The sequence below is a fragment of the Bombina bombina genome, chromosome 5 (genome assembly GCF_027579735.1).
Source record: "Bombina bombina isolate aBomBom1 chromosome 5, aBomBom1.pri, whole genome shotgun sequence".
In the NCBI taxonomy this organism is placed as follows: domain Eukaryota; kingdom Metazoa; phylum Chordata; class Amphibia; order Anura; family Bombinatoridae; genus Bombina; species Bombina bombina.
Window position 1 is genome coordinate 248,864,936 of NC_069503.1, and position 23,774 is coordinate 248,888,709.

The window sequence follows — 23,774 nt, forward strand, 5'->3', positions numbered from 1 at the left end:
TAATGTGAAATAAAAGCAGTTTACATTTTAATTGAAACAAATGCAGCAGTATCAGCTGTGCACATCCTATTAATACTCATTGGCTAATAGGTACTTTCCACTGATGCTCATTGGTTTTTAGATACTTACTGAAAATGCTCATTGGCTAATAGGTACTTCCCACTGATGCTCATTGGCTGATAGGTAGTTCCTGCTAATGCTCAAAAATCACTAGTAGGAGGTACCTATAAATCAGCAAGCATTAGTAATAAGTACACAACTGATACTGCCATGTAATTTTCAATTTAAACAGATTTTACTTTATATTTATTAAGGGAATAAAAAAATGTTAACATATTTGAATTCTGCTCTTTCATGTGAATGATAGAACATATTTCATACAATGTCCCTTTAAGGTATAAAATCTAAGTTTATTGCTCATTATAGGGACAGTCTACACCAGCATTGTTATTGTTTAAAAAGATAGATAATCCCTTTATTACCCATTCCCTAGTTTTGCACAACCAACACAGTTATATAAATACACTTTTTACCTCTGTGATTACCTTATAGCTAAGCCTCTGCAAACTGCCCCCTTATTTCAGTTCTTTTGACAGATATCAATTTTAGCCAATCACAGCTGGCTCACCAGCACTCCACGTGCGTGAGCACAATGTTATCTATATGACACACATGAACTAACACCATCTAGTGGTGAAAAACTGTCAAAATGTCCTGAGAGAAGAGGCGGCCTTCAAGGGCTTAGAAATTAGCATATGAACCTCCTAGGTTTAGCTTTCAACTAAGAATACCAACAGAACAAAGCAAAATTGGTGATAAAAGTAAATTGGAAAATTGTTTAAAATTACATTCTCTATCTGAATCATGAAAGTTTATTTTGGACTAGAGTCACTAGACTGTCCCTTTAATACTTAAATGAGAGTATTTAGACTGTCTGTTTCAGCCAGACATGTTTATTTTATTTTATTCTGTAAATGCTGACAGAAATATGTTTTCGGAGTAGCTTATCAGTCACAAATAAACACATTGTGACTATTTCACTACTAAAATGTAAATGCAATAGGAATGAGCTGCCCAAGGCACATGGAACATGAGATTAACACATTTGGATTTGTCACAAAAGTATAAAACTGCAGTGGCAGTTTAGTTTAACAAATTTTGCAAATAAGACAGTGATTAAATCCTTTGGTTGACAGTGACACTTTTTTACACAAGCAATTGTGATTAAATCATTGCTGCAGCTATGCTATTTAAATATCATCACTTCCAAAAACATACATGAAGTAGTGATTTAACCCCTCTGATTTCCAGTAACACAGAGTGATTTCATTGCTTGGTTGCAAGTAACACACAAAACATATTCAACTCCCCAGATGTCAAAAAAATATGTAGCAGTGATTTAACCCCTTGTTTGAGGGCTTAGATAACTGTTCCATAATCCACTTTCAAAACTGATTTAAAACCTGTCACTGTCAGAAACATATGCAATTGTGATTTAACCCCTTGATTGTAAGAAAAGTGAGTTAGATCACATGTGCATAGCATATCTGCGCCACTGATATCCACCCTTACTTTTGCAGGTCCAGATAGGGTTGCCACCTGTCCCTTAAAATACAGAACACTTATAAGTTACACATGCTGCAGGAATATGAATAGTGCTGTCCAGAAACTCAATACATGTTCCTCCCTGCACACCCTGCAGCATGTGTAACTCATAAGTGTCCAGGAAAACATGGCTGAGGTGGCAACCCTAGGTCCAGATATCCAGCATGTTGCAAACTGCATCTGTCAGTACCAGTCATGAAATGCTGAAGGAGTCACCAGGAGAGTGTCATGATTGGCAAATGCATGGAGGGAATATTCTGCTATGCAATTGTACACTGTGAAGGGGCACAGGGGACTGCGATTTCCACACTTCCCTCCTCTAAATACCAGGACTAAAGGGCCCAAATACCAGGGGAAAAGCGGTGACAGAGCCAAATCTCTAGCTGTCTGGTATTTGTAGGGCTTGATACATCCTGACAGGCAGTGAGCCATGACTCCTAAAATTTAGGGTCTGGCACCTATTTTCTTTTATATTTCATTGGACAACCCTTTACCCTTTGTGGGCTCTTAAAAATGTATGACTGGCTCCTCAGAATTCTAGCTGGCTCCTACATTTAAAATAATTTGACAGTACCCATTATTTTTTATAGTCTGTTGTTCCAAGAAAAAAATTGGACAACAGGCAGTCAAAAGATTTATGTGTGGCCCTGTCATGTCCAAAGGGACATTTACACCTAGTGATAATATGCTCTAATTCACAACAACAGTTTAATATTACGTAAATGTTGCTTGGTAACTATGTGTTTAACAAACACAAAAGGGTTAAAACCATTAAGCAAGTGCCCTCCTGAGCAGGGAAAGGTTAGTGACTGACAGCTACATACGTATGCTGCTACAGATTGCCTCCCTCGGAAGAGCCAATGCATTTCAGCTCCTGAGCAGACGTTTAGTTTAACACATTTAGAGGGTGAACAGTTATATAGGGCATTAGTGTACAAATAGAATACTCTAACAAATAAAAGCATTTTTCAATTGCAATTACATTTCTCTTTATTTTCTCACATATATCATGTGCTATTTTGTTTTCAACAAATGTAACGCTGCCCTCTTTTTACTTTACAAAGCTATATCTACACTTCTGTAAACCTCAAGCAGAAACCTTGGGATTGTAATATAAAATGTTTAATTCTATTAATTATGTATAGTAAAAAAAAAAAATGTATCTGCTGCTAATTAACCTTAGCAAAGATTATAAATGAGGTACTGCAAAACAATGGCGATTTTTGCCAACAAAATAGCAGTGGCTACTCTTGTCTACAGCAATAACAAGTGTGGACTGGCTGCTCCAAAGAAGACAAGTAGAGGGTGGAATTTTGCTGTTGAAAAATAACTGCAGAAGACAAGGTGTTCTTAAAAACTTTCAAAATTGGCTGATATGTTCACCTGCAGCAAGACAACAGAAATGGCTTGTGTACTGTACTGTAAAATGTGTACTGTATCTTTAAAAGGGATAATAAACACCTAATTACAAGACATTTCAGTCAAGCTTGAGTCTGCAGCTGAAAAGGCTAGCAGAGGTCACAATATTAGCAAAGTTAGTGCATTGTTTTGCATGTTAGAGACAGATATGTGAGAGGGTTAGCTATCAATGAGTGAGCCGTGTGCATTTTAACTTCTGATTATTAGAAAAAAAAACAACACAATTTTCAGAGCTAAATTACATAAAAAGGGGACAAAATAAAGTATGTATAACTAAACATTTTATATATTGTCCCTTTAACATTTTTAATAGCCCTACACACATAGTGATTGCTAATTTTGATGTGTGTCCTAAATGGGAAAAAATGTGTCAGCTGTAAGACAACTTCATGTATGGCCTTCCAGTAAAACATTATTTGAATACAAAAGTCTGTCATATGCACATCTTCTGCTGGCCAGCTGCACAATTTTGCATATACTTGAATACGTCTGTAATCATTTCATCAGAAACAGCTAAGTGTAGATAATACTAAAAAGCTCCAATGAAATGTGGCCAATTTATAAAAGATATTTGCATAAAGGAACAAAAAGATATCATGGATCTATTCAAACTAATATGTAAGTAAAATACTGATGTTATTTTTCTGGCTTGACTTATTCCTTGACAAAATAAAATCTAGGAGGAAGCACCAAAATATAGAAGCCAGAAATTGCTCTTTTTTGGTGAGATCGGTATTACATTTACTTCACAAAAGAGGGAGTAAGCAGTGGTTGTAAGCAAGAAAGACAAAATGTATCATTACAGGCAGACAGGTTGTGCACCTGTAACCACCACTTGTGATGCTGCATAGCAAAATGTTACATTGCACAAAAGGTTTCTTGAGTTGAGGAGATGGGTCTCACCAATTCTGAGGTGGTGTTGAGGCAAAAGAAGCAGTTTCTGCTTCTTAAAGGGACAGTCTACACCAGAATTGTTATTGTTTTAAAAGATAGATAATCCCTTTTTACCCATTCCCCAGTTTTGCATAACCAACACAGTTATATTTATATATTTTTTTACCTCTGTGATTATCTTGTATCTGAGCCTCTGCAAACTGCCCCTTTTTTCATTTCTTTTGACAGACTTGCAGTTTAGCCAATCAGTGATAGCTCCCAGGTAACTTCAAGTGCACAAGCACAGTGTTATCTATAGGAAATTCATGAACTAACACCCTCTAGTGGTGAAAAACCTGTTAAAATGCATTCTTAAGAGGCGGCCTTCAAGAAATTAGCATATGAACCTCCTAGGTTAAGCTTTCAACTAAGAATACCAAGAGAACAAAGCAAAATTGGTGATAAAAGTAAATTGGAAAATTGTTTAAAATTACATGCCCTATCTGAATCATGAAAGTTTATTTTGGACTAGACTGTCCCTTTAAAGGAACCCTAAATGTTTGTTTTTTCATGTATGAGATACAGCATATCATTTAAATAACTTTCTTATTTATTTCTTTAATCTAATTTGCTTTATTCTCTTGGCATCCTTTGCTCTAAGGGGTATAGGAGAGGCAATTCGAAAAAAGAACTTTTATAAAAGCATTTACAAAAAAATGATAACTATGTGCATACATGGATCAGCACTATTATACTGAAATATTGAAGCACTGTTGTTTCAAATTAATTAACTTTCCCTTTAACCCCTTTTGCAGCCAGTCTAATACAAAATGACAAATCCCTTACCAAGGTTTTATGGGATTTTAAAAACAAAAAGCTAGGTTTCAGAATTTGCTTTTTAGCCTCTCTACAGAACGGCTGACAAGCATAGGTTGTTTCATTTGTTTTTTTTACACAAAAGCAAGAGCTGTTTTGTTTAATGTCCCTTTAAGAAGCAACAATGTTTGTATATTGCAAATATAATGAACTGCAACGCATTAAAGGGACATTATACACTCTATTTTTCTTTGCATAAATGTTTTGTAGATGATCCATTTATTCAGCCCATACAGTTTTATTTTATTTTTTTTGTTTGTTTTTTTTGTTTTAAATGTATAGTTTTGCTTATTTTTAAATAACATTGCACTGATTTTCAGACTCCTAACCAAGCCCCAAAGTTTTAGGAAAATACTGATCTATACCTACTCCAGCTTGCTCCTGTTTTTGTAAAGGGTCTTTTAAATGTGCAAAGGAAGGGGGAGGGGTGTCTGCTATTACCCACTTGCAGTGGGTGTTCCAGTAACCTTTTAAAACAGAGCTAAACTGGGAGCTTCTAAGTAAGTTTTTAAACAGTTTTATACTGGATTTTTAGATCAGTATCTGTGCATATTATTATTTATGGTAGTGTCTATTACATGCAGTTAAATGAAAATTGGTGTATACTGCCCCTTTAAGTCAGAGTCAAATTACAATCATATTAAAGGGATATAACAATAATAAATAATTAAAAGGTCAAAATTTTAAAATGATTAATAATAGAAATTATTGCAATATGTTTTAACTACTACACACTGCTAAGTGCTTTATTACAACAATGAAAATATTAAATATAAAAACCATCTTTGTTTTGTTTTTTAATGCTTTTGTGCAAATATGTATTTAGATAATATTGCCTGAATAACCTGCTGCTATTCCTTAGTGTACAGAAATAAAAGTGCATAACTAAATATTATATTAGTTGCACATACCTACACTTTTTAATCCTCCTATCTTGCCTAGTGGAAATGAATAAAATATTTTGCCGCCCGTGCATTTTCTTTAGTTCCTGTGAATCCATCATATAATGATCTCACATAAAAGCTAATAGAAAGGCATAATGATAATACAATTATTTCAACATTATTAAAAGCTTTTAAGGTATTATCAGGAGCCTTGTGAAAGTGCATATGTTAATGACCTTTACACAATTTGGCCTATAAAGGAGTAGCGTAGACCAGGGCAGTTTGACAAGGAGTTTAACAGTAGATTAGAACCAGAAGTGCCATCAATAATTCCTTATGATTTGGTCTATGCCACGGAGCCTTGATAACCTTTGTTGAACCTCTTAACTTTGCTAAAAGGGACATAGTACTTTGTACAATTTGTTTCCCCTTAATGTGTTCCAAATTACTTGTTATACCTACGGCAAATTATTAAATCTATGGCAAATTATTCCTTCATGTTTGTGTTCCCCCCCCCCCCCCCATCATCTAGGATTTCTTATGTAATTTATGTTAGGTATTGAAATCCTAATTATAGCTGGGGGGTTGAATAAGCGCAACCAGCTATTTCACATACACAATCTCCCTCATACCCCCTACTGGGAGATTAATCAGTGCTATTGTCTCCTATTTACAAAGCTTGATACTCATATTTTCAGTATAGGTGGGGATACAAAAAGGCAAAAATAGTTATTTCAAATAACAAAAAAAAGTAGTAGTTTGCAAACAAATACACTCTAGCAGGTAAAATGGCCCATTGGGAAAATGCAAGCAATACTGGAATAATACAATGCTCAACTATTAATTTAACCACTGTAAAGGGGGTAAACACATAGTTAAAGTCACCCCAGAGCAGCAATTCATTACTGGAACCTTACTGAACACATATGGTGAGCCAATGACAAGAGAGATGTGTGTGCAGCCACCAATCCCCAGATAACTCCCAGCAGTGCATTGCTGCTGAGGTTATGTAGATAAACTTTTCAACAAAGGGTAATAGAAGTGAATTTAAAAGTGTAAAAAAAAAACTGACACTCTTTCTGAATTATGAAAGTTTAATTTTGCCTTTCATGCCCCTTTAAGCAATCGTGCAGATGTACATTTATACTACACAGTTTTGTTTTTTTCACACTCTAACTAGTACAATATACGGTACGGATACTGCTATAGCACGCAAGAAAGCACAATCATATGATCACAGGAATGAGATCTGGGGAGTGGAGATCAGCAAAAGAATAATTTATCAAGTGCCCGGGAGCGGTGCAGACACATGCGCAACAGGTGGAATTACCTTTTATTACACTGTGCACTTCATTAACACATTCAAAGCCAGAGAAGTCTCACCAGCTGGTATTGCTATAAGAATATGCTTTATAGGGAGCCTGAATGGAAAATAAGCTTGTTGGCTCGTACTCTATACAGCGTGAGATCACCTTCCAGCGTGCAAGAAGAGAAGCACACAAGGGCGGTGCCTGTGCAGCCCTCGTCTGGTTCTGTAAAAAATAATTCTTTGTACACAGTACACAGACAAATTGAATGAGATACCTTTATGGCAGTGCTTTCCAAACTGTGTGTCGTGACACATTAGTGTGTCGGCAGCAGAGTGAGTGTAGGTGTGTCCCTGCTTCAACACAAATTTTTGGGAATTTACATTTTCTATTTAGTTTCCGACTTTCTGCCTGCCTGCTATACATATCACGTGGTTGACACCTAGTGGGTCACAGATCATCTTAACCTATTGGCGTAGCTCAGTGGGAACTGAAACTGTTCCCATTGGCGGATTTGGCAGCACATTGGCTCCTGACAGCACGTGTAGTCTCCTCAATCGGCTTGTGACTGCATGTGTAGTCAGTTAGTGGGACAGCAGTGTGTTTGCATTGCGGGCAGTAGTCAGTCGGACTCGCAGAACTCTGAGCATGGCAGCTTAAACGCTGAGCTGAAGTCAGAAGTCAAAGTGTTTTTTTTTTGCAGCTAGCTCCAAGTAGTGCATTGCTGCTCTTGATATATGGATAGGATGTGGAAGCTTAAAAATGCTTGATGATGAAATGCGAGTGTCTTTATCTAATATTCCACCAAATATTCAGAAACTGTGTTCTTCCCATCAACCTCATACATCCCATTAAAATAATAAGTAGCTATTGGTGTTAAACTTTTTTTTAATTCTTGCACGTACATACTGTTACTTGTAAATACATTTCGTTATTATATCATTTATGTATGTATCTGTATCTCTTAAAACAAGTTAGTTTTAACCTCCTGTTTGCTAGTACAACTGAACCACTGTGTCGCGAAATGATGTAGGTCTAAAAAGTGTGTCACCAACATGAAAAGTTTGGAAAGCTCTGCTTTATGGGGTTAAACAGAAAGACAGTACAAGCTTGCAGGACCTCTAAGTCTCATCATCAGGCAGAAATGAAACCAGTGCTGTATTTGTACATAGCCAAAAGGTACAGAAGATTAAAACTAATAAAATACTCTCTTGCTGTGAAATGGTTTCTCTGTCAGAAAGATTGTAAATTAGGATATATAATGGCGAAAACCTGACACACTAATAAGAAACTTGTTAGCACTGGGCTACTGCAGTTACGGGCTGCTTATATTAGCTACAACTCTAGTACTTGCAATTTTACATTTTATTTCTTTCCTTTTTTTAAAAAAAAAACAAACTTTTTATACAAAACAATATCAAACAATTTCCATTTTGCTTAATTTTATAATATTCCATTATAAAACAGAACACACGTTCAAACATTAATTTCCTTCCCTTTCACAATCACATAGCTACAATATCTGTATTTCTAAATGGATAAACTAAATGATTCTGTTCTCCTTCAGGAAAGGACTTAATAAACAAAGACTATTTTTGGCGGGAAAATTAACCTCATGTTCACTGGAGTGTCAAATTGTTTTAAGTTGTTTTTTTAATAACGTTAATCCATTCAGTAAACTTTGGCTCATGTCTTAATTTCTATTTCTTTAAAATTATGTTCCTTGGAGACAATATCGCTATATTCAGCATCTTACAATGTTCTCCAGTTGTCTGTTGGTCTAAAAAAATTATTTAATCTTACGTAAGATTAAATGCAAGTGTGTGTGTTTGTATAATATATATATATATATACATACATACACACACACACACACATTATGTTAAAGCTTTCTTTAATGTCCTTTTTTAAAAGCTATGAAGACTCTCCCAGAGCCATATGGATACACCTTTATGTATATCACAATACCACGTGCAAGGCTGTATCTACTTACACAGGCTCAGATGCATATATTGGCAGCTGTGCATACATAAATGTCCATTCTTTAGTGAAAGCTTTGTGCACAAGTAGCAACAATTACAGAGAACTGCTTCAAATATACATATTTCTCCACAATCTGTCAACTGTAACTAGAACTACCTTCAAACTGCTCATGAGTTTGCTAGATTTATAATATAAAGTATTTCAGAACAGTGCATAGTTCATACACACTATACTGGACCACACACAGATGATTATTTACATTATCATAAAAAAGAGGTTACATCTAATATTACCCTCTCTCTAACCAACCAAAATAAATGTGCCTGAGGACAACGTACACCATTTTAGTACAGATGTTCTAAAGGGATATAAAGGAACAATAATACAACAATTATAGTGTGCAAAAGTGTTAACCACATAGTTAAGGAAACATGAAAGTCATAAATAAACTCATGTTTCAGAGAGATGCAATTGAACAATCTTGCTGCTATATAATTCTCAACAAATGTGCAAGCCCATGAGCATATATAGATATTCAATTTAACAAAGGGTACCAAGAGAACAACATAAAATTGATTATGAAAGTAATTTGTGAAGTTTTTTTTTTATTTTTTTTAATAGCATGCTCAAAATCATTAAAGTTTAAATTTTTAAGTTTAATTACCATTTAAAGTCTGCCCTGGTGCAGTAATGCACTGCTCATGTGCAGCTCCCTGATTGGCTCAGCAGCCGTGTTCAACTCTGGACCAGTAGTGCAGTGTTAGTTTGGAACTGAATTAAAGGACCAGTAAATACAGTATATTTGCATAATCAACAAATGCACAATAAAAAGTCTGAACTTCAAATGACTCTTAGATTTTTTTTTAAAAAAGTTCTTCAAAAGTTATGTCTATTTCCATTCCTCCTGTATCATGTGACAGCCATCAGCCAATCCCAAATGCATAAGTATATTCTGTGAATTCTTGCACAGTAGTAGTTGGTGACTTAAAAACTGTAAATATAAAAAGACTGTGCACATTTTGTTAATGGGAGTTAATTGGGAAGTTGTTTAAAATTGCCTGCTCTATCTGAATCATGGAAGTTTAATTTTGACTTGAGTGTCCCTTTAAACTATATGTTTAAATGGACACTGAACCCATTTTTTTTCCTTTCGTGATTCTCTTGGTATCTTTATTTGAAATGCAAAAATATAAGTTTAGATGCCGGCCCATTCATGGTGAACAACCTGGGTTGTTCTTGCTGATTGGTGGATAAATTCATCTACCAATACAAAAAGTGCTGTCCAGAGTCTGAACCAAAAAACTTAGATGCTTTCTTTTTCAAATAAATATAGCAAGAGAACAAAGGAAAATTGATAATAGGAGTAAATCAGAAAGTTGCTTAAAATTGCATGCTCTATCTGAAGCATGAAAGAAAAAATTTGGGTTCAGTGTCCCTTTAACCCTTTGAGGGTGTTAAACGAATAGGTAAAGGCAAATAATAGTGCAAAAATAAATAAATCTGTATTAGCCCTTTAAAAACTCATACTATATTCAAACTCATACTATATTCATACTACTCATAACTATACTCAAAAAACGAAGAAGCAAGTTTAAAAGTGACAATAAACATTTTAACTCTAGTAGCTCATTTTTAACTGTTCGAGACTGGCCTCAGCTACAGCGATTTTAAACCTAGCTCAGACATAGCGGCACCCATAATTTAATGAGACCAAACTTCTTAGTCTAATTTCTTCTCTGAACCCATCATTATATCTAACATTCATTTAGTATTTAATGTCTATTGCCATGTCACTTGGCCAGAATTAAGAAAGAAATATGCACTCACCAATTCTTTCTTTAAAAAAATAAATCATATGAAAAAGTTTGATTGTTCCCAGTTAAAAAAAAAATAAAAATGTTCATAGTATCCTGAATACCCTCAAGCCATTCCCATCTGTATTTAGAGAACTTCATTTTCATATAGTTCATGATGTATTTGTTTCTTTCGGCATGAATGTTTATTTGGATTAATATGTAAACTGATTAATTCATAGATTGTACAACACAAAAGGTAAGAAAATAACTGTCAGCAAAGCACTTTATAGTGAAGAGAAGGCTAGAGTCCTGCCCCTCAAAGCAGCCGTTTTGATTAAAAACTTACCTCTCTTCTTTGCACAGCCAGAGCAGCTTCCCCCACCCGGAGATCCTCTCTTCACACGTCATCAATGACTAATTCAGCTTCCTCCAATCACGTCTTTCCCCCCAGGGTAGTCATTTCCTGAGGTCATGCAGTGATTGGAGATAGCTGGATTAGTCATTGATGAGGATCTCCGGGTGGTGGAAGCTGCTCTGGCTGGGAAAAAAACAAAGGTAAGTTTTTAATCAAAACGGCTGCTTTCTAAACTTTGATGAATGAAAGTGCCCCTGTTTTTAATAGTATTTATTTAAAAAAGCGGCTTTCATTCATCAAAGTTTACCTTCACTTTAAGGGACATAAAACACAAACATTTATTTCATGATTCAGATAGAGAATACAATTTTAAACAACTTTCCAGTTTACTGCACTAGATGGCAGCACTATTTCCTGTCATGTAGTGCACGCTACCTATCTAGATATCTCTTTAACAAAGAATAACATGAACAAAGCAAATTTGATAATATAAGTAAATTGGAAACTTTTTTGAAATTGTATTCTCTATCTGAATCATGTCCCTTTAGTACCAGTGCAATTGCCTGAGCATTTCTACTCCTGCAGATGGTAAATGTATGCGGTACTAAACCATTACACCAGTGGTGACCTGCAGGCAGGTGAAAGATCTGAAACAGGAGCAAATATTAAATTCATACTTTTCCCAAACAGATCCTCTATTTATTCAGCAGCTCAGTCACTCTTGCCTTGTTTTTTACAGTGCTGCAATGTTCCTAAATATAGAAATAAAACTATGTAAAGCAAGGGGTATGCACTGTGCTATGCATTTTGTCATTTTCATAATGTTTATATTACATTACTTAAAGGGACAGAATACACTCATTTTCATATAACTGCAAGTAATAGACACTACTATAAAGAATAAGATGCACAGATACTGATATAAAAAGTCCAGTATACAACAATTTAAAAACGTACTTAGAAGCTCTCAGTTTAGCTCTGTTGAAAAGGTAGCTGGAAAGCCCACTGCAAGTGGGAAATAAGACAACCCCCCCCCCTCCCCATTCTTATGCATATGAAAAGACCCTTTACACAAGCAGGAGCAAGCTGGAGAAGGTAGCCAACGGTATTCTCATAAAACTTTGGGGCTTGGTTAGGAGAGCAATGTATTTAAAAATAAGCAAAACTATACATTTAAAAAACAAAACAAAAAAACAACAACAAAAAAAAACTTTATGGACTATATAAATAGATCATCTACAAAACATTTATGCAAAGAAAAAATGAGTATATAATGGCTCATGTTTGTTTTTATTATGTATTCCTTATGTAACATTTGATAGATGAGAGAGATTGTAATCTGTTTTACAGGGGAAAAAAACTGTTATAGGAAATGGAGTGCTGACATTACAATTTTTTTTTACAGACTAATAGGGAGCAGTGCTCAAAAGCAATAGAATATGAATTAGCCAAAGTGAAACTATATATATATATATATATATATATATATATATATATATATATATATATATATATATATATATATATATATATATAGTTAAGGAGAAGAAAAACGAGGAACTACAGAACTCTTTCCAAAGTGGATAATTTATTGAGCAGACAGGTAAGAGACACAATCACAGTGTGCAGGGTTAGATCTGACGCGTTTCCCGCATGCTCACATGCGCTTCATCAGGGATCTACAGGTGTTCACTCACCTGTGGTCAGGTTAAATACTTACGTTAGCCAATAATGTGTAAGCAAAAACCGATTTGTCACTTGTGAAAATATAAGGTGAAGATAACAAGCTTAAAATTGTGTAAAACTTTTGTCAAATATATATATATATATATATATATATATATATATATATATATATATATATACCTATATATATATATACCATCTTTACCCAATAACCACTGGTAAAACTACAAATAGTTGTATAAAACCCACTTACCCAATAACCACTGGTGTGTCTACAAATAACTGTATAAAACCCAATAACCACTGGTGAGTCTACAAATAGCTGTATAAAACCCACTTACCTAATAACCACAGGTGTGTCTACAAATAGCTGCATAAAACCCACTTACCCAATAACCACTGGTGAGACTACAAATAGCTGTATAAAACTCACTTACCCATAACCACTGGTGTGTCTACAAATAGCTGTATAAAACCCACTTACCCAATAACCACTGGTGTGTCTACAAATAGCTGTATAAAACCCACTTACCCAATAACCACTGGTGTGTCTACAAATAGCTGTATAAACCCCAATAACCACTGGTGTGTCTACAAATAGCTGTATAAAACCCACTTACCCAATAACCACTGGTGAGTCTACAAATAGCTGTATAAAACCCACTTACCTAATAACCACAGGTGTGCCTACAAATAGCTGCATAAAACCCACTTACCCAATAACCACTGGTGAGACTACAAATAGCTGTATAACCCCACTTACCCAATAAACACTGGTGTGTCTACAAATGGCTGTATAAAACCCACTTACCCAATAACCACTGGTGTGTCTACAAATAGCTGTATAAACCCCAATAACCACTGGTGTGTCTACAAATAGCTGTATAAAACCCACTTACCCAATAACCACTGGTGAGTCTACAAATAACTTTATAAAACTCACTTACCCAATAAACACTGGTGTGTCTACAAATAGCTGTATAAAACCCAATAACCACTGGTGAGACTAAAATAGCTGTATAAAACCCACTTACCCAATAACCACTGGTGATACTACAAATAGCTGTATAAAACCCACTTACCCAATAACCACTGGTGAGTCTACAAATAGCTGTATAAAACTCACTTACCCAATAACCACTGGTGAGTCTACAAATAGCTGTATAAAACTCCACTTACCCAATAACCACTGGTGAGTCTACAAATAGCTGTATAAAACCCACTTACCCAATAACCACTGGTGAGTCTACAAATAGCTGTATAAAACCCACTTACCCAATAACCACTGGTGAGTCTACAAATAGCTGTATAAAACCCAATAACCACTGGTGTGTCTACAAATAGCTGTATAAAACCCAATAACCACTGGTGAGACTACAAATTGCTGTGTAAAAACCACTTACCAAATAACCACTGATGAGACTACAAGTATCTGTATAAAACTCAATTACCTAATAACCACTGGTGAGACTACAAATAGCTGTATAACCCCACTTACCCAATAGCCACTGGTTAATCTACAAATAGCTGTAAAAACCCCACTTACCCAATAACCAATGGTTAATCTACTAATAGCTGTATAACCCCACTTACCCAATAACCACTGGTTAATTTACTAATAGCAGTATAAACCCACTAACCCAATAACCACTGGTGAGTCTACAAATAGATGTATAAAACCCACTTACCCAATAACCACTGGTGAGACTACAAATAGCTGTATAACCCCAATTACCCAATAAACACTGGTGAGACTACAAATAGCTATATAAACCCCACTTACCCAATTACCACTGGTGAGACTACAAATAGCTGTATAAAACCCACTTACCCAATAACCACTGGCGAGTCTACAAATAGCTGTATAAAACCCACTTACCCAATAACCACTGGTGAGACTACAAATAGCTGTATAACCCCACTTACCCAATAAACACTGGTGAGACTACAAATAGCTGTATAAACCCCACTTACCCAATTACCACTGGTGAGACTACAAAGAGCTGTATAAACCCGACTTACCCAATTACCACTGGTGAGACTACAAATAGCTGTATAAACCTCACTTACCTAATAACCACTGGTGAGACTACAAAGAGCTGTATAAACCCGACTTACCCAATTACCACTGGTGAGACTACAAATAGCTGTATAAACCTCACTTACCTAATAACCACTGGTGAGACTACAAATAGCTGTATAAAACCCCACTTACCCAATAACCACTGGTGAGACTACAAATAGCTGTATAACCCCACTTACCCAATAACCACGGGTGGACTACAAATAGCTGTATAAACCCCACTTACCCAAAAACGAATGGTGAGTCTACAAATAACTGTATAAAACCCACTTACCCAATAATGACTGGTGTGTCTACAAATAACTGTATAAACCTCACTCTGTATGCTGGTTTATAAACACATTACAGACTTACCATCATGAGTAACTTGGAACTTCCTTTCCTACACAAACAACTAGTTGTTGTATCTACTTACACTGCCCCATATCCCTTCCCATCATCCCAACCACCCTAATTAATGTACTTTTACAGCAATACTCTGTAAATACAATAATCTGCACACTTACTTAACCCCTTACTCTTCTTTACTTTCCTCACCTTTACTTCAAACTTCCCACCTTCAGATTGTTAAAAAACATGTTTTTTTTCCTCTGGTGCTCTGTACACAGTCGTGTATTCAGCATGATTTTTGTTCAAAGACAAGCCCTCCTCTCATTATAATATATAATATGACAATCTCTCCACACTATATTCTGAGCATTAAGTGTCCCAAATATTATATTTTTTTTTATGTAATCTGCATCTGTAATTTTTAATGTCATCTTGTAATATTAAATGAAGCATTCGAATATCATAAAAACAACAACAGTATGAATCTATATTGACACTCAATATATATAAAAATTACATTTAGCTTATTGTGTCATTTTATATTAGGAGATTCATGTAAACAAATATGCAGATTTATAATGAAAAAAGAGTTCTTTAAACATTTTCCATTATATTAAATCTTGACGAATTGGAGAAGTCACTGAGCCATGGTTCTTAATATTTTATTTCTGGCTACTAAGTCTTATTATATTTGCCCAGGAGAATCATTCACTGGCTTCTAAAAATAAATGACTGGGTCCTAAAATTCTACATAAATTTGTGACCATCTGCACTGAATATTTCTCTTGTATTATAGCACTAGCTCTTCCTTCCCTAAAATAAAATGTTATTTTGCATAAAATGTTTAAAATATATAAAAGGTGAAAAAAAATGTAATGTTTTGCTCCCTTGCCATATTTAAAAGTGACATGAAACCCAATTAGATAATAGATGTATATTGGAAAGTTCTTTAAAATTGTATTCTCTATCTCAATCATCAATGTTTGGGTATAATTCCCATGCCTTTGGAGAAGCTGGAGTGTATCCTGTAGGATGTAGAACCCTGACCCTGCAAACTTCTACATAGTGAATGCTTGATAAAGAGCAAGAGCTCTTTTCCATCTGTCCCTAAGTGGACACTGATTTGGTATGCATGTCTTTCACAGTGCTATGCTAAATTGGTGACATTCTATGCATATTTAACAAATATGACTTCACTGTCCCTTTAAGTGAATGTAATTGATTTTACACGTCTTTGCAACAGTTTCTCCATACACAGTGTTACCTTAAAAGGAATACAAAAGCTACTAAATACAAACCTAGAAAACATTCATTTTAGCAGTAATTCAGTTAATTAAAATGCAGGTACTTACCCTTATGTCTCCATTGACAGTCCTGGGAGTGTGGTTAAACACATGAGCAGGGTCTTTATTGTAAACTTTGAGGAAGGATCTATCCTGAATGTTCCTGGAAGCAAAAACACCAACAGCTATAGCATATAAAACAAGGGTACATTTATCTATTCCATCAGGCAACCCTGAGGATACACATCATTTTGCAGTTAAACATGACCGTAATTGACCAGGGGAAAAAAACTAAGTAGATGATCCTACAATACTAAAATAAAATAACTCCAGTTGACGTGTTTTCTTCCCTGGGGAAATTGTATTCTGTCTAAATAACTCCACACCCAGCCAGGTGGAGCCAGGACATGGATTCTGAATAAAAGCAAACTATACAAGGGAAGAGAATTTACCATGTATGTGCCCAGGTTTAGTTAATATGTAAGTGTTTCACTGCCAAATATAAGCAAATAAAGGAGACACATTTCAGCTTATCTGACAAATGCACATTAGCAGCGAATACAAGCTTCCCTTTGTCCAGCAAACCAGGAGCACTGAAAAATAATACATTAACCCCTTAGGCTGCCAGAAAATGTTTAAGAACACTACTCTACAATACAATACAGCCCTCTCTGGAACACAAGGGGTTACAACAGGTCACTAATAACAGTAGCAGCCATACACAGCCAACTTACACAGAGCTTCTTCCATGAACTCTAAATCCTGCTTGCATTGCAGCGTCCAGACATCCTGCAGTTAGCTGCAAAGCTACTTTCAGACCATACAATACAGCTGCAAGGATTTTCCAGAGTAAAAATTGTAATCAGCACTCAGGACAAAGAATAAAATAAATCCAAGGTTTGCTTCAAACGCCTTGATGAGAAGCATTCCAGGCAGTGTGTGCGAAGGGCTCTGAATGAGGACTGAATTCCTTTGCTCCAGGTGCAGCAGAAATTTTCTGACTGTGGGCTGAGCTTAGCAGAGAGATTATTTTCAGAGAGGGGAAAAAGGAAGAATGTTTTGGGCTGGACTTATGTTGGTGCTTTCTATGGCAATAATTCACATTCCTTCGGAAAATATACATATACTTTAAGTAGCTTACATAATATTTTTGTCTTAATTTTTTTTTCTTTTTAAGATATATATATATATACACATACATATACATGGAACTAGAAGAGAGTTAAAGGAACAGTAAAGTCAAAATTAAATGTTCACCTAAATGTTTACTTCTGTTACCTAACTTGCTATGTTCTCTTAGTATACTTTGTTGAAAAGCATACCCAGATAGGTTCAGGAGCAGCAACACAAACATATGCCTTTTGTCATTGGCTCACCCAATGTGGTCAGCTAGCTCACATTAGTACATTGCTTCTACTTCAATAAAGGATACAGAGAGAATGAAGCAAAATTGATAGAAGTTAAATGCACTGTAATGCTGTAAACACTTTGTGACAACAAGATTTTTCTGCAACATAATTAATTTATCTATATTTGAGCTCATTTCCATGTATTAGATCCTGATTCAGTAACACTACAACATATATACTATGTGTATTTAACTATTTCATGAAGTAATACCAAGCACATAAGGGATAATCATTTATGTTCAATTGATTTAGTTAGAAACTATAGTGTACTGGAACACATACAGTCACAGTATCGACTTAAAGTACATAAACTCTGAAGGAAATATTTAAAGGAACAATACCAACATATACAAAGGACTATAGATTAATAAGTAACAAAGCTCCACTGAATATAAGGGGCATTTCTAACCCTCAAGGGATACAATATACGTTTGATACTATATCAATTGTAATGGAAAACACACATATTTATATATATACAAAATATTTAAAGAAACAGTCCTGAGATATTTGCATATCCTAATGGATTAGCAAAATTGACTTTCAAAATATGCCAGGTATTATTGGCAATATTAAAGGATAATATCTGAGTTTGCTGTTTAGGCTGACAGTAAATAAACAATACAACCATCTTGATATACTATTATCACTATTTATTCAAACAGCTAGATTTTGAATAAAATCAGTTCACTAATCAACAAATTGTTGAATAATTTGCTGGGTTAAAATATATACTGATAAACAAATGGTTAAACATAAGTTATTATATTGGATACATGTAAGTTTTTAATTTACCCACTTTTTAATGAATGTATAATAACGTTTTGGTTTTAAATAGTACAACAAGGCACACTAAACCTTTGGGATCGAATGCTTAAACAGTATCCTTTTTTCAGTTTCTCTGACTGAATTTCAAAATAGCAATGTTTGATACATAGCACCTAATAAGTCACACACAAAAAGAAAAAAACTAATAAAGGCTCAACAACAAAAGATGTGAAGTGGCAGTATCCCAATTATTGATAATAAAGTAGTAATATGAGAATTCTCTAAACTGAAATCACTCCAATGCACTTTGTTTTATATATATATATATATATATATATATATATATATATATATATATATATATATATATATATATATATATATATATATATATATATTAGATAGATAGACATATATATATATATATATATATATATATATATATATATATATATATATATATATATATATATATATATATATATATATATCCTCTCCAAGAACACAGGCACTCACTGGTCTTTTAAAAAGTAATCCTTTAATCAATCCATCAATCAGTCCTGAAAGTTTTTAATATTTTTTTCACATTTGATTAAGGTACAATGGTGTACCGAAACGTCATGGTATTATTATCGTTTTAATGGATTGATTAAAAGATTACTTTTTAAAAGACCAGCGAGTGCCTGTGTTCTTGGAGAGGATACGGATTTGGTTTGCAGTGCACCTTGGCAGCTGAATTGGTGTAAGATTGTGCTGTCCTCTATCTGGACTATATATATATAAATAAAAAGAGAGAAGCGCTCAACCTGGGAACGAACAATAGCATAATAGCTTGTTCTATGGCTAGTTACCACCCAAGAAGCAGCCTCTTTTTTCTCAAAATGTGCCTTTCACAGAGAAGAACTTTCCTGAAGCATATCAGTCTGATCCTGACTTCACAGTACAGTGCAGTCCCAAAATACCAGGCAATCCCTCTCTGAACGAGAGATACAGCAAAACCCCAGACGTATGTTTCGGCCTATTGTGGGCCTCGTCAGTGAGGTGCAGCCATATCCCTCTAGGCACACTGAGCAACGGGTCCACGTCTGGATCCCCTGAATCACACTTAGGGAGACTTCCCTAAGTGTCATAATTTGCATAAATTAAAAGAGAGAAGCGCTCAACCTGGGAACGAACAATAGCATAATAGCTTGTTCTATGGCTAGTCACCACCCAAGAAGCAGCCTCTTTTTGCGCAACATGTGCCTTTCACAGAGAAGAACTTTCCTGAAGCATATCAGTCTGATCCTGACTTCACAGTACAGTGCAGTCGTGAAATACCAGGCAATCCCTCTCTGAACGAGAGAAACAGCAAAACCCCAGACGTACATTTCGGCTTATTGTGGGCCTCGTCAGTGAGGTGCAGCCATATCACTCTAGGCACACTGAGCAACGGGTCCACTGAGCGGGATTGCCTGGTATTTCGGGGCTGGGCTGTACTGTGAAGTCAGGGTCAGACTGATATGCTTCAGGAAAGTTCTTCTCTGTGAAAGGCACATTTTGAGAAAAAAGAGGCTGCTTCTTGGGTGGTAACTAGCCATAGAACAAGCTATTATGCTATTGTTCGTTCCCAGGTTGAGCGCTTCTCTCTTTTTATTTATTTATTTATTTATATATATATATATATATGTATATATATGTATTTATATGTGTATATATGTTGTAAATGCTGTTGTATTTTGTTTTTTGGGCAAATTTTTTTGTCTCACATGGTTAAAGGGACAGTAAAGTAAAAATTAAACTTATATGGATTGGATAGAACATGACATTTTAAAACACTTTCCAATTTACTTCTATTAGCAATTTTGCTTAGTTCTTTTGGTATCCTTTGCTAAAGAGTAACCATAGGTGAACTCAGGAGCATGTACGTGTCTTTAGCCATCTAGCAGCAGTGTTTGCAACAATGTTTATAACAATGTTATACATAGTTGCAAACACAGCTGCAATATAATGCTACAGACACTCTGTGACTGCAGAGTTTCAGAGTTTGCAACTATGTATAACATTATTTAAAGCATTTTTGTAAACACTTGCCTGATGGCTAAGGACACATCCTCACCTAGGATTCTTTTTTAACAAACAATACCGGGAGAACTAAGCAAAATTGATAAAAAGACGTCAATTGGAATGTTGCTTAAAATTGTATGCTGTATCTGAATCGTGAGAATCCTGAATGACTCTTACAATTGCTCTCAAGGGAACGCGTTTACTTTCAACATGTAATACGCACGCTACTTCCGACACACACAAATAGCCGCGATAAACCCCTTATTGCTTGCGAGCAACTGTTAGCACGCCACTCGTAATCTAGCCCATAGTTGTGAGAGTTTATATTGTATTCTGAGTAATTAATCTTTGCATATTAGTCCTGCATAAACAACCACAGTGTAACAGTATAAAATAAAGTCTCTGAGCATAGACTTATTGCATATTCAACATGCACTTGTTGTCTGTCAATCAAAAACTAACACCTGGGATCGTATAAGAGATGCCGAACTCCATGTTTTTTTTTTATAATTAAAGAAAAAAAGGCTTTTTTTTTTTTAAACCTGTTAATTTTATATCACGTTTATAAAAATGTTCCAAACATACTTCTATTTTTCTTGTGTTGACCTTGAGCTTTTACTATACAGCAAAAACATAATTTATGCTTACCTGATAAATTCCTTTCTTCTGTTGTGTGATCAGTCCACGGGTCATCATTACTTCTGGGATATAACTCCTCCCCAACAGGAAATGCAAGAGGATTCACCCAGCAGAGCTGCATATAGCTCCTCCCCTCTACGTCACTCCCAGTCATTCGACCAAGAATCAACGAGAAAGGAGAAACCAAGGGTGAAGTGGTGACTGGAGTATAATTTAAAAGATATTTACCTGCCTTAAAAAAAAACAGGGCGGGCCGTGGACTGATCACACAACAGAAGAAAGGAATTTATCAGGTAAGCATAAATTATGTTTTCTTCTGTTATGTGTGATCAGTCCACGGGTCATCATTACTTCTGGGATACCAATACCAAAGCAAAAGTACACGGATGACGGGAGGGATAGGCAGGCTCATTATACAGAAGGAACCACTGCCTGAAGAACCTTTCTCCCAAAAATAGCCTCCGAAGAAGCAAAAGTGTCAAATTTGTAAAATTTGGAAAAAGTATGAAGCGAAGACCAAGTTGCAGCCTTGCAAATCTGTTCAACAGAGGCCTCATTCTTAAAGGCCCAAGTGGAAGCCACAGCTCTAGTAGAATGGGCTGTAATTCTTTCAGGAGGCTGCTGTCCAGCAGTCTCATAGGCTAAACGAATTATGCTACGAAGCCAGAAGGAGAGAGAGGTAGCCGAAGCCTTATGACCTCTCCTCTGACCAGAGTACACGACAAACAGGGAAGACGTTTGTCGAAAATCCTTAGTTGCCTGCAAGTAGAACTTGAGGGCACGAACTACATCCAGATTGTGTAGAAGACGTTCCTTCTTTGAAGAAGGATTTGGGCATAAAGAAGGAACAACAATCTCTTGATTGATGTTCCTGTTAGTGACTACCTTAGGTAAGAACCCAGGTTTAGTACGCAGAACTACCTTATCTGAATGAAAAATCAAATAAGGAGAATCACAATGTAAAGCTGATAACTCAGAGACTCTCCGAGCCGAAGAAATAGCCATTAAAAATAACACTTTCCAAGATAACAACTTTATATCAATGGAATGAAGGGGTTCAAACGGAACTCCTTGTAGAACGTTAAGAACAAGGTTTAAACTCCATGGCGGAGCAACAGTTTTAAACACAGGCTTGATTCTAGCTAAAGCCTGACAAAAAGCCTGGACGTCTGGATTTTCTGACAGACGCCTGTGCAACAAGATGGACAGAGCTGAGATCTGTCCCTTTAATGAACTAGCCGATAAACCCTTTTCTAAACCTTCTTGTAGAAAGGACAATATCCTAGGAATCCTAACCTTACTCCAGGAGTAACCTTTGGATTCGCACCAGTATAGGTATTTACGCCATATCTTATGGTAAATTCTTCTGGTAACAGGCTTCCTAGCCTGTATCAGGGTATCAATAACCGACTCCGAAAAACCACGTTTTGATAAAATCAAGCGTTCAATTTCCAAGCAGTCAGCTTCAGAGAAGTTAGATTTTGATGTTTGAATGGACCCTGTATCAGAAGGTCCTGTCTTAGAGGTAGAGACCAAGGCGGACAGGATGACATGTCCACTAGATCTGCATACCAAGTCCTGCGTGGCCATGCAGGCGCTATTAGAATCACTGATGCTCTCTCCTGTTTGATTTTGGCAATCAATCGAGGAAGCAGTGGGAAGGGTGGAAACACATAAGCCATCCCGAAGTTCCAAGGTGCTGTCAAAGCATCTATCAGAACCGCTCCCGGATCCCTGGATCTGGACCCGTAGCGAGGAAGTTTGGCGTTCTGGCGAGACGCCATGAGATCTATCTCTGGTTTGCCCCAACGTCGAAGTATTTGGGCAAAGACCTCCGGATGAAGTTCCCACTCCCCCGGATGAAAAGTCTGGCGACTCAAGAAATCCGCCTCCCAGTTCTCCACTCCCGGGATGTGGATTGCTGACAGGTGGCAAGAGTGAGACTCTGCCCAGCGAATTATCTTTGATACTTCCATCATTGCTAGGGAGCTTCTTGTCCCTCCTTGATGGTTGATGTAAGCTACAGTCGTGATGTTGTCCGACTGAAACCTGATGAACCCCCGAGTTTTTAACTGGGGCCAAGCCAGAAGGGCATTGAGAACTGCTCTCAATTCCAGAATGTTTATTGGCAGGAGACTTTCCTCCTGATTCCATTGTCCCTGAGCCTTCAGAGAATTCCAGACAACGCCCCAGCCTAGTAGGCTGGCGTCTGTTGTTACAATTGTCCAGTCCGGCCTGCTGAATGGCATCCCCCTGGACAGATGTGGCCGAGAAAGCCACCATAGAAGAGAGTTTCTGGTCTCTTGATCCAGATTCAGAGTAGGGGACAAGTCTGAGTAATCCCCATTCCACTGAGTCAGCATGCACAATTGCAGCGGTCTGAGATGTAGACGTGCAAAGGGTACTATGTCCATTGCTGCTACCATTAAGCC

General features: G+C 36.2%; 1 protein-coding gene across 10 annotated transcripts in view; it reads right to left on the minus strand.

Annotated features, from left to right (window-relative positions):
* The window catches only part of KIAA1217 (KIAA1217 ortholog), an 894,654-nt gene that overhangs the window by 237,320 nt on the left and 633,560 nt on the right, over window positions 1-23,774 (minus strand). For 9 of the 10 annotated variants that reach the window (XM_053713944.1, XM_053713943.1, XM_053713945.1 and 6 more), the window contains one exon: window positions 16,550-16,643. In XM_053713944.1, the coding sequence (XP_053569919.1) occupies window positions 16,550-16,643 (94 nt within the window). Of the gene's footprint in view, window positions 1-16,549; window positions 16,644-17,214; window positions 17,419-23,774 lie in introns of those variants that run through there. The other variant, XM_053713950.1, reaches the window with a different exon arrangement.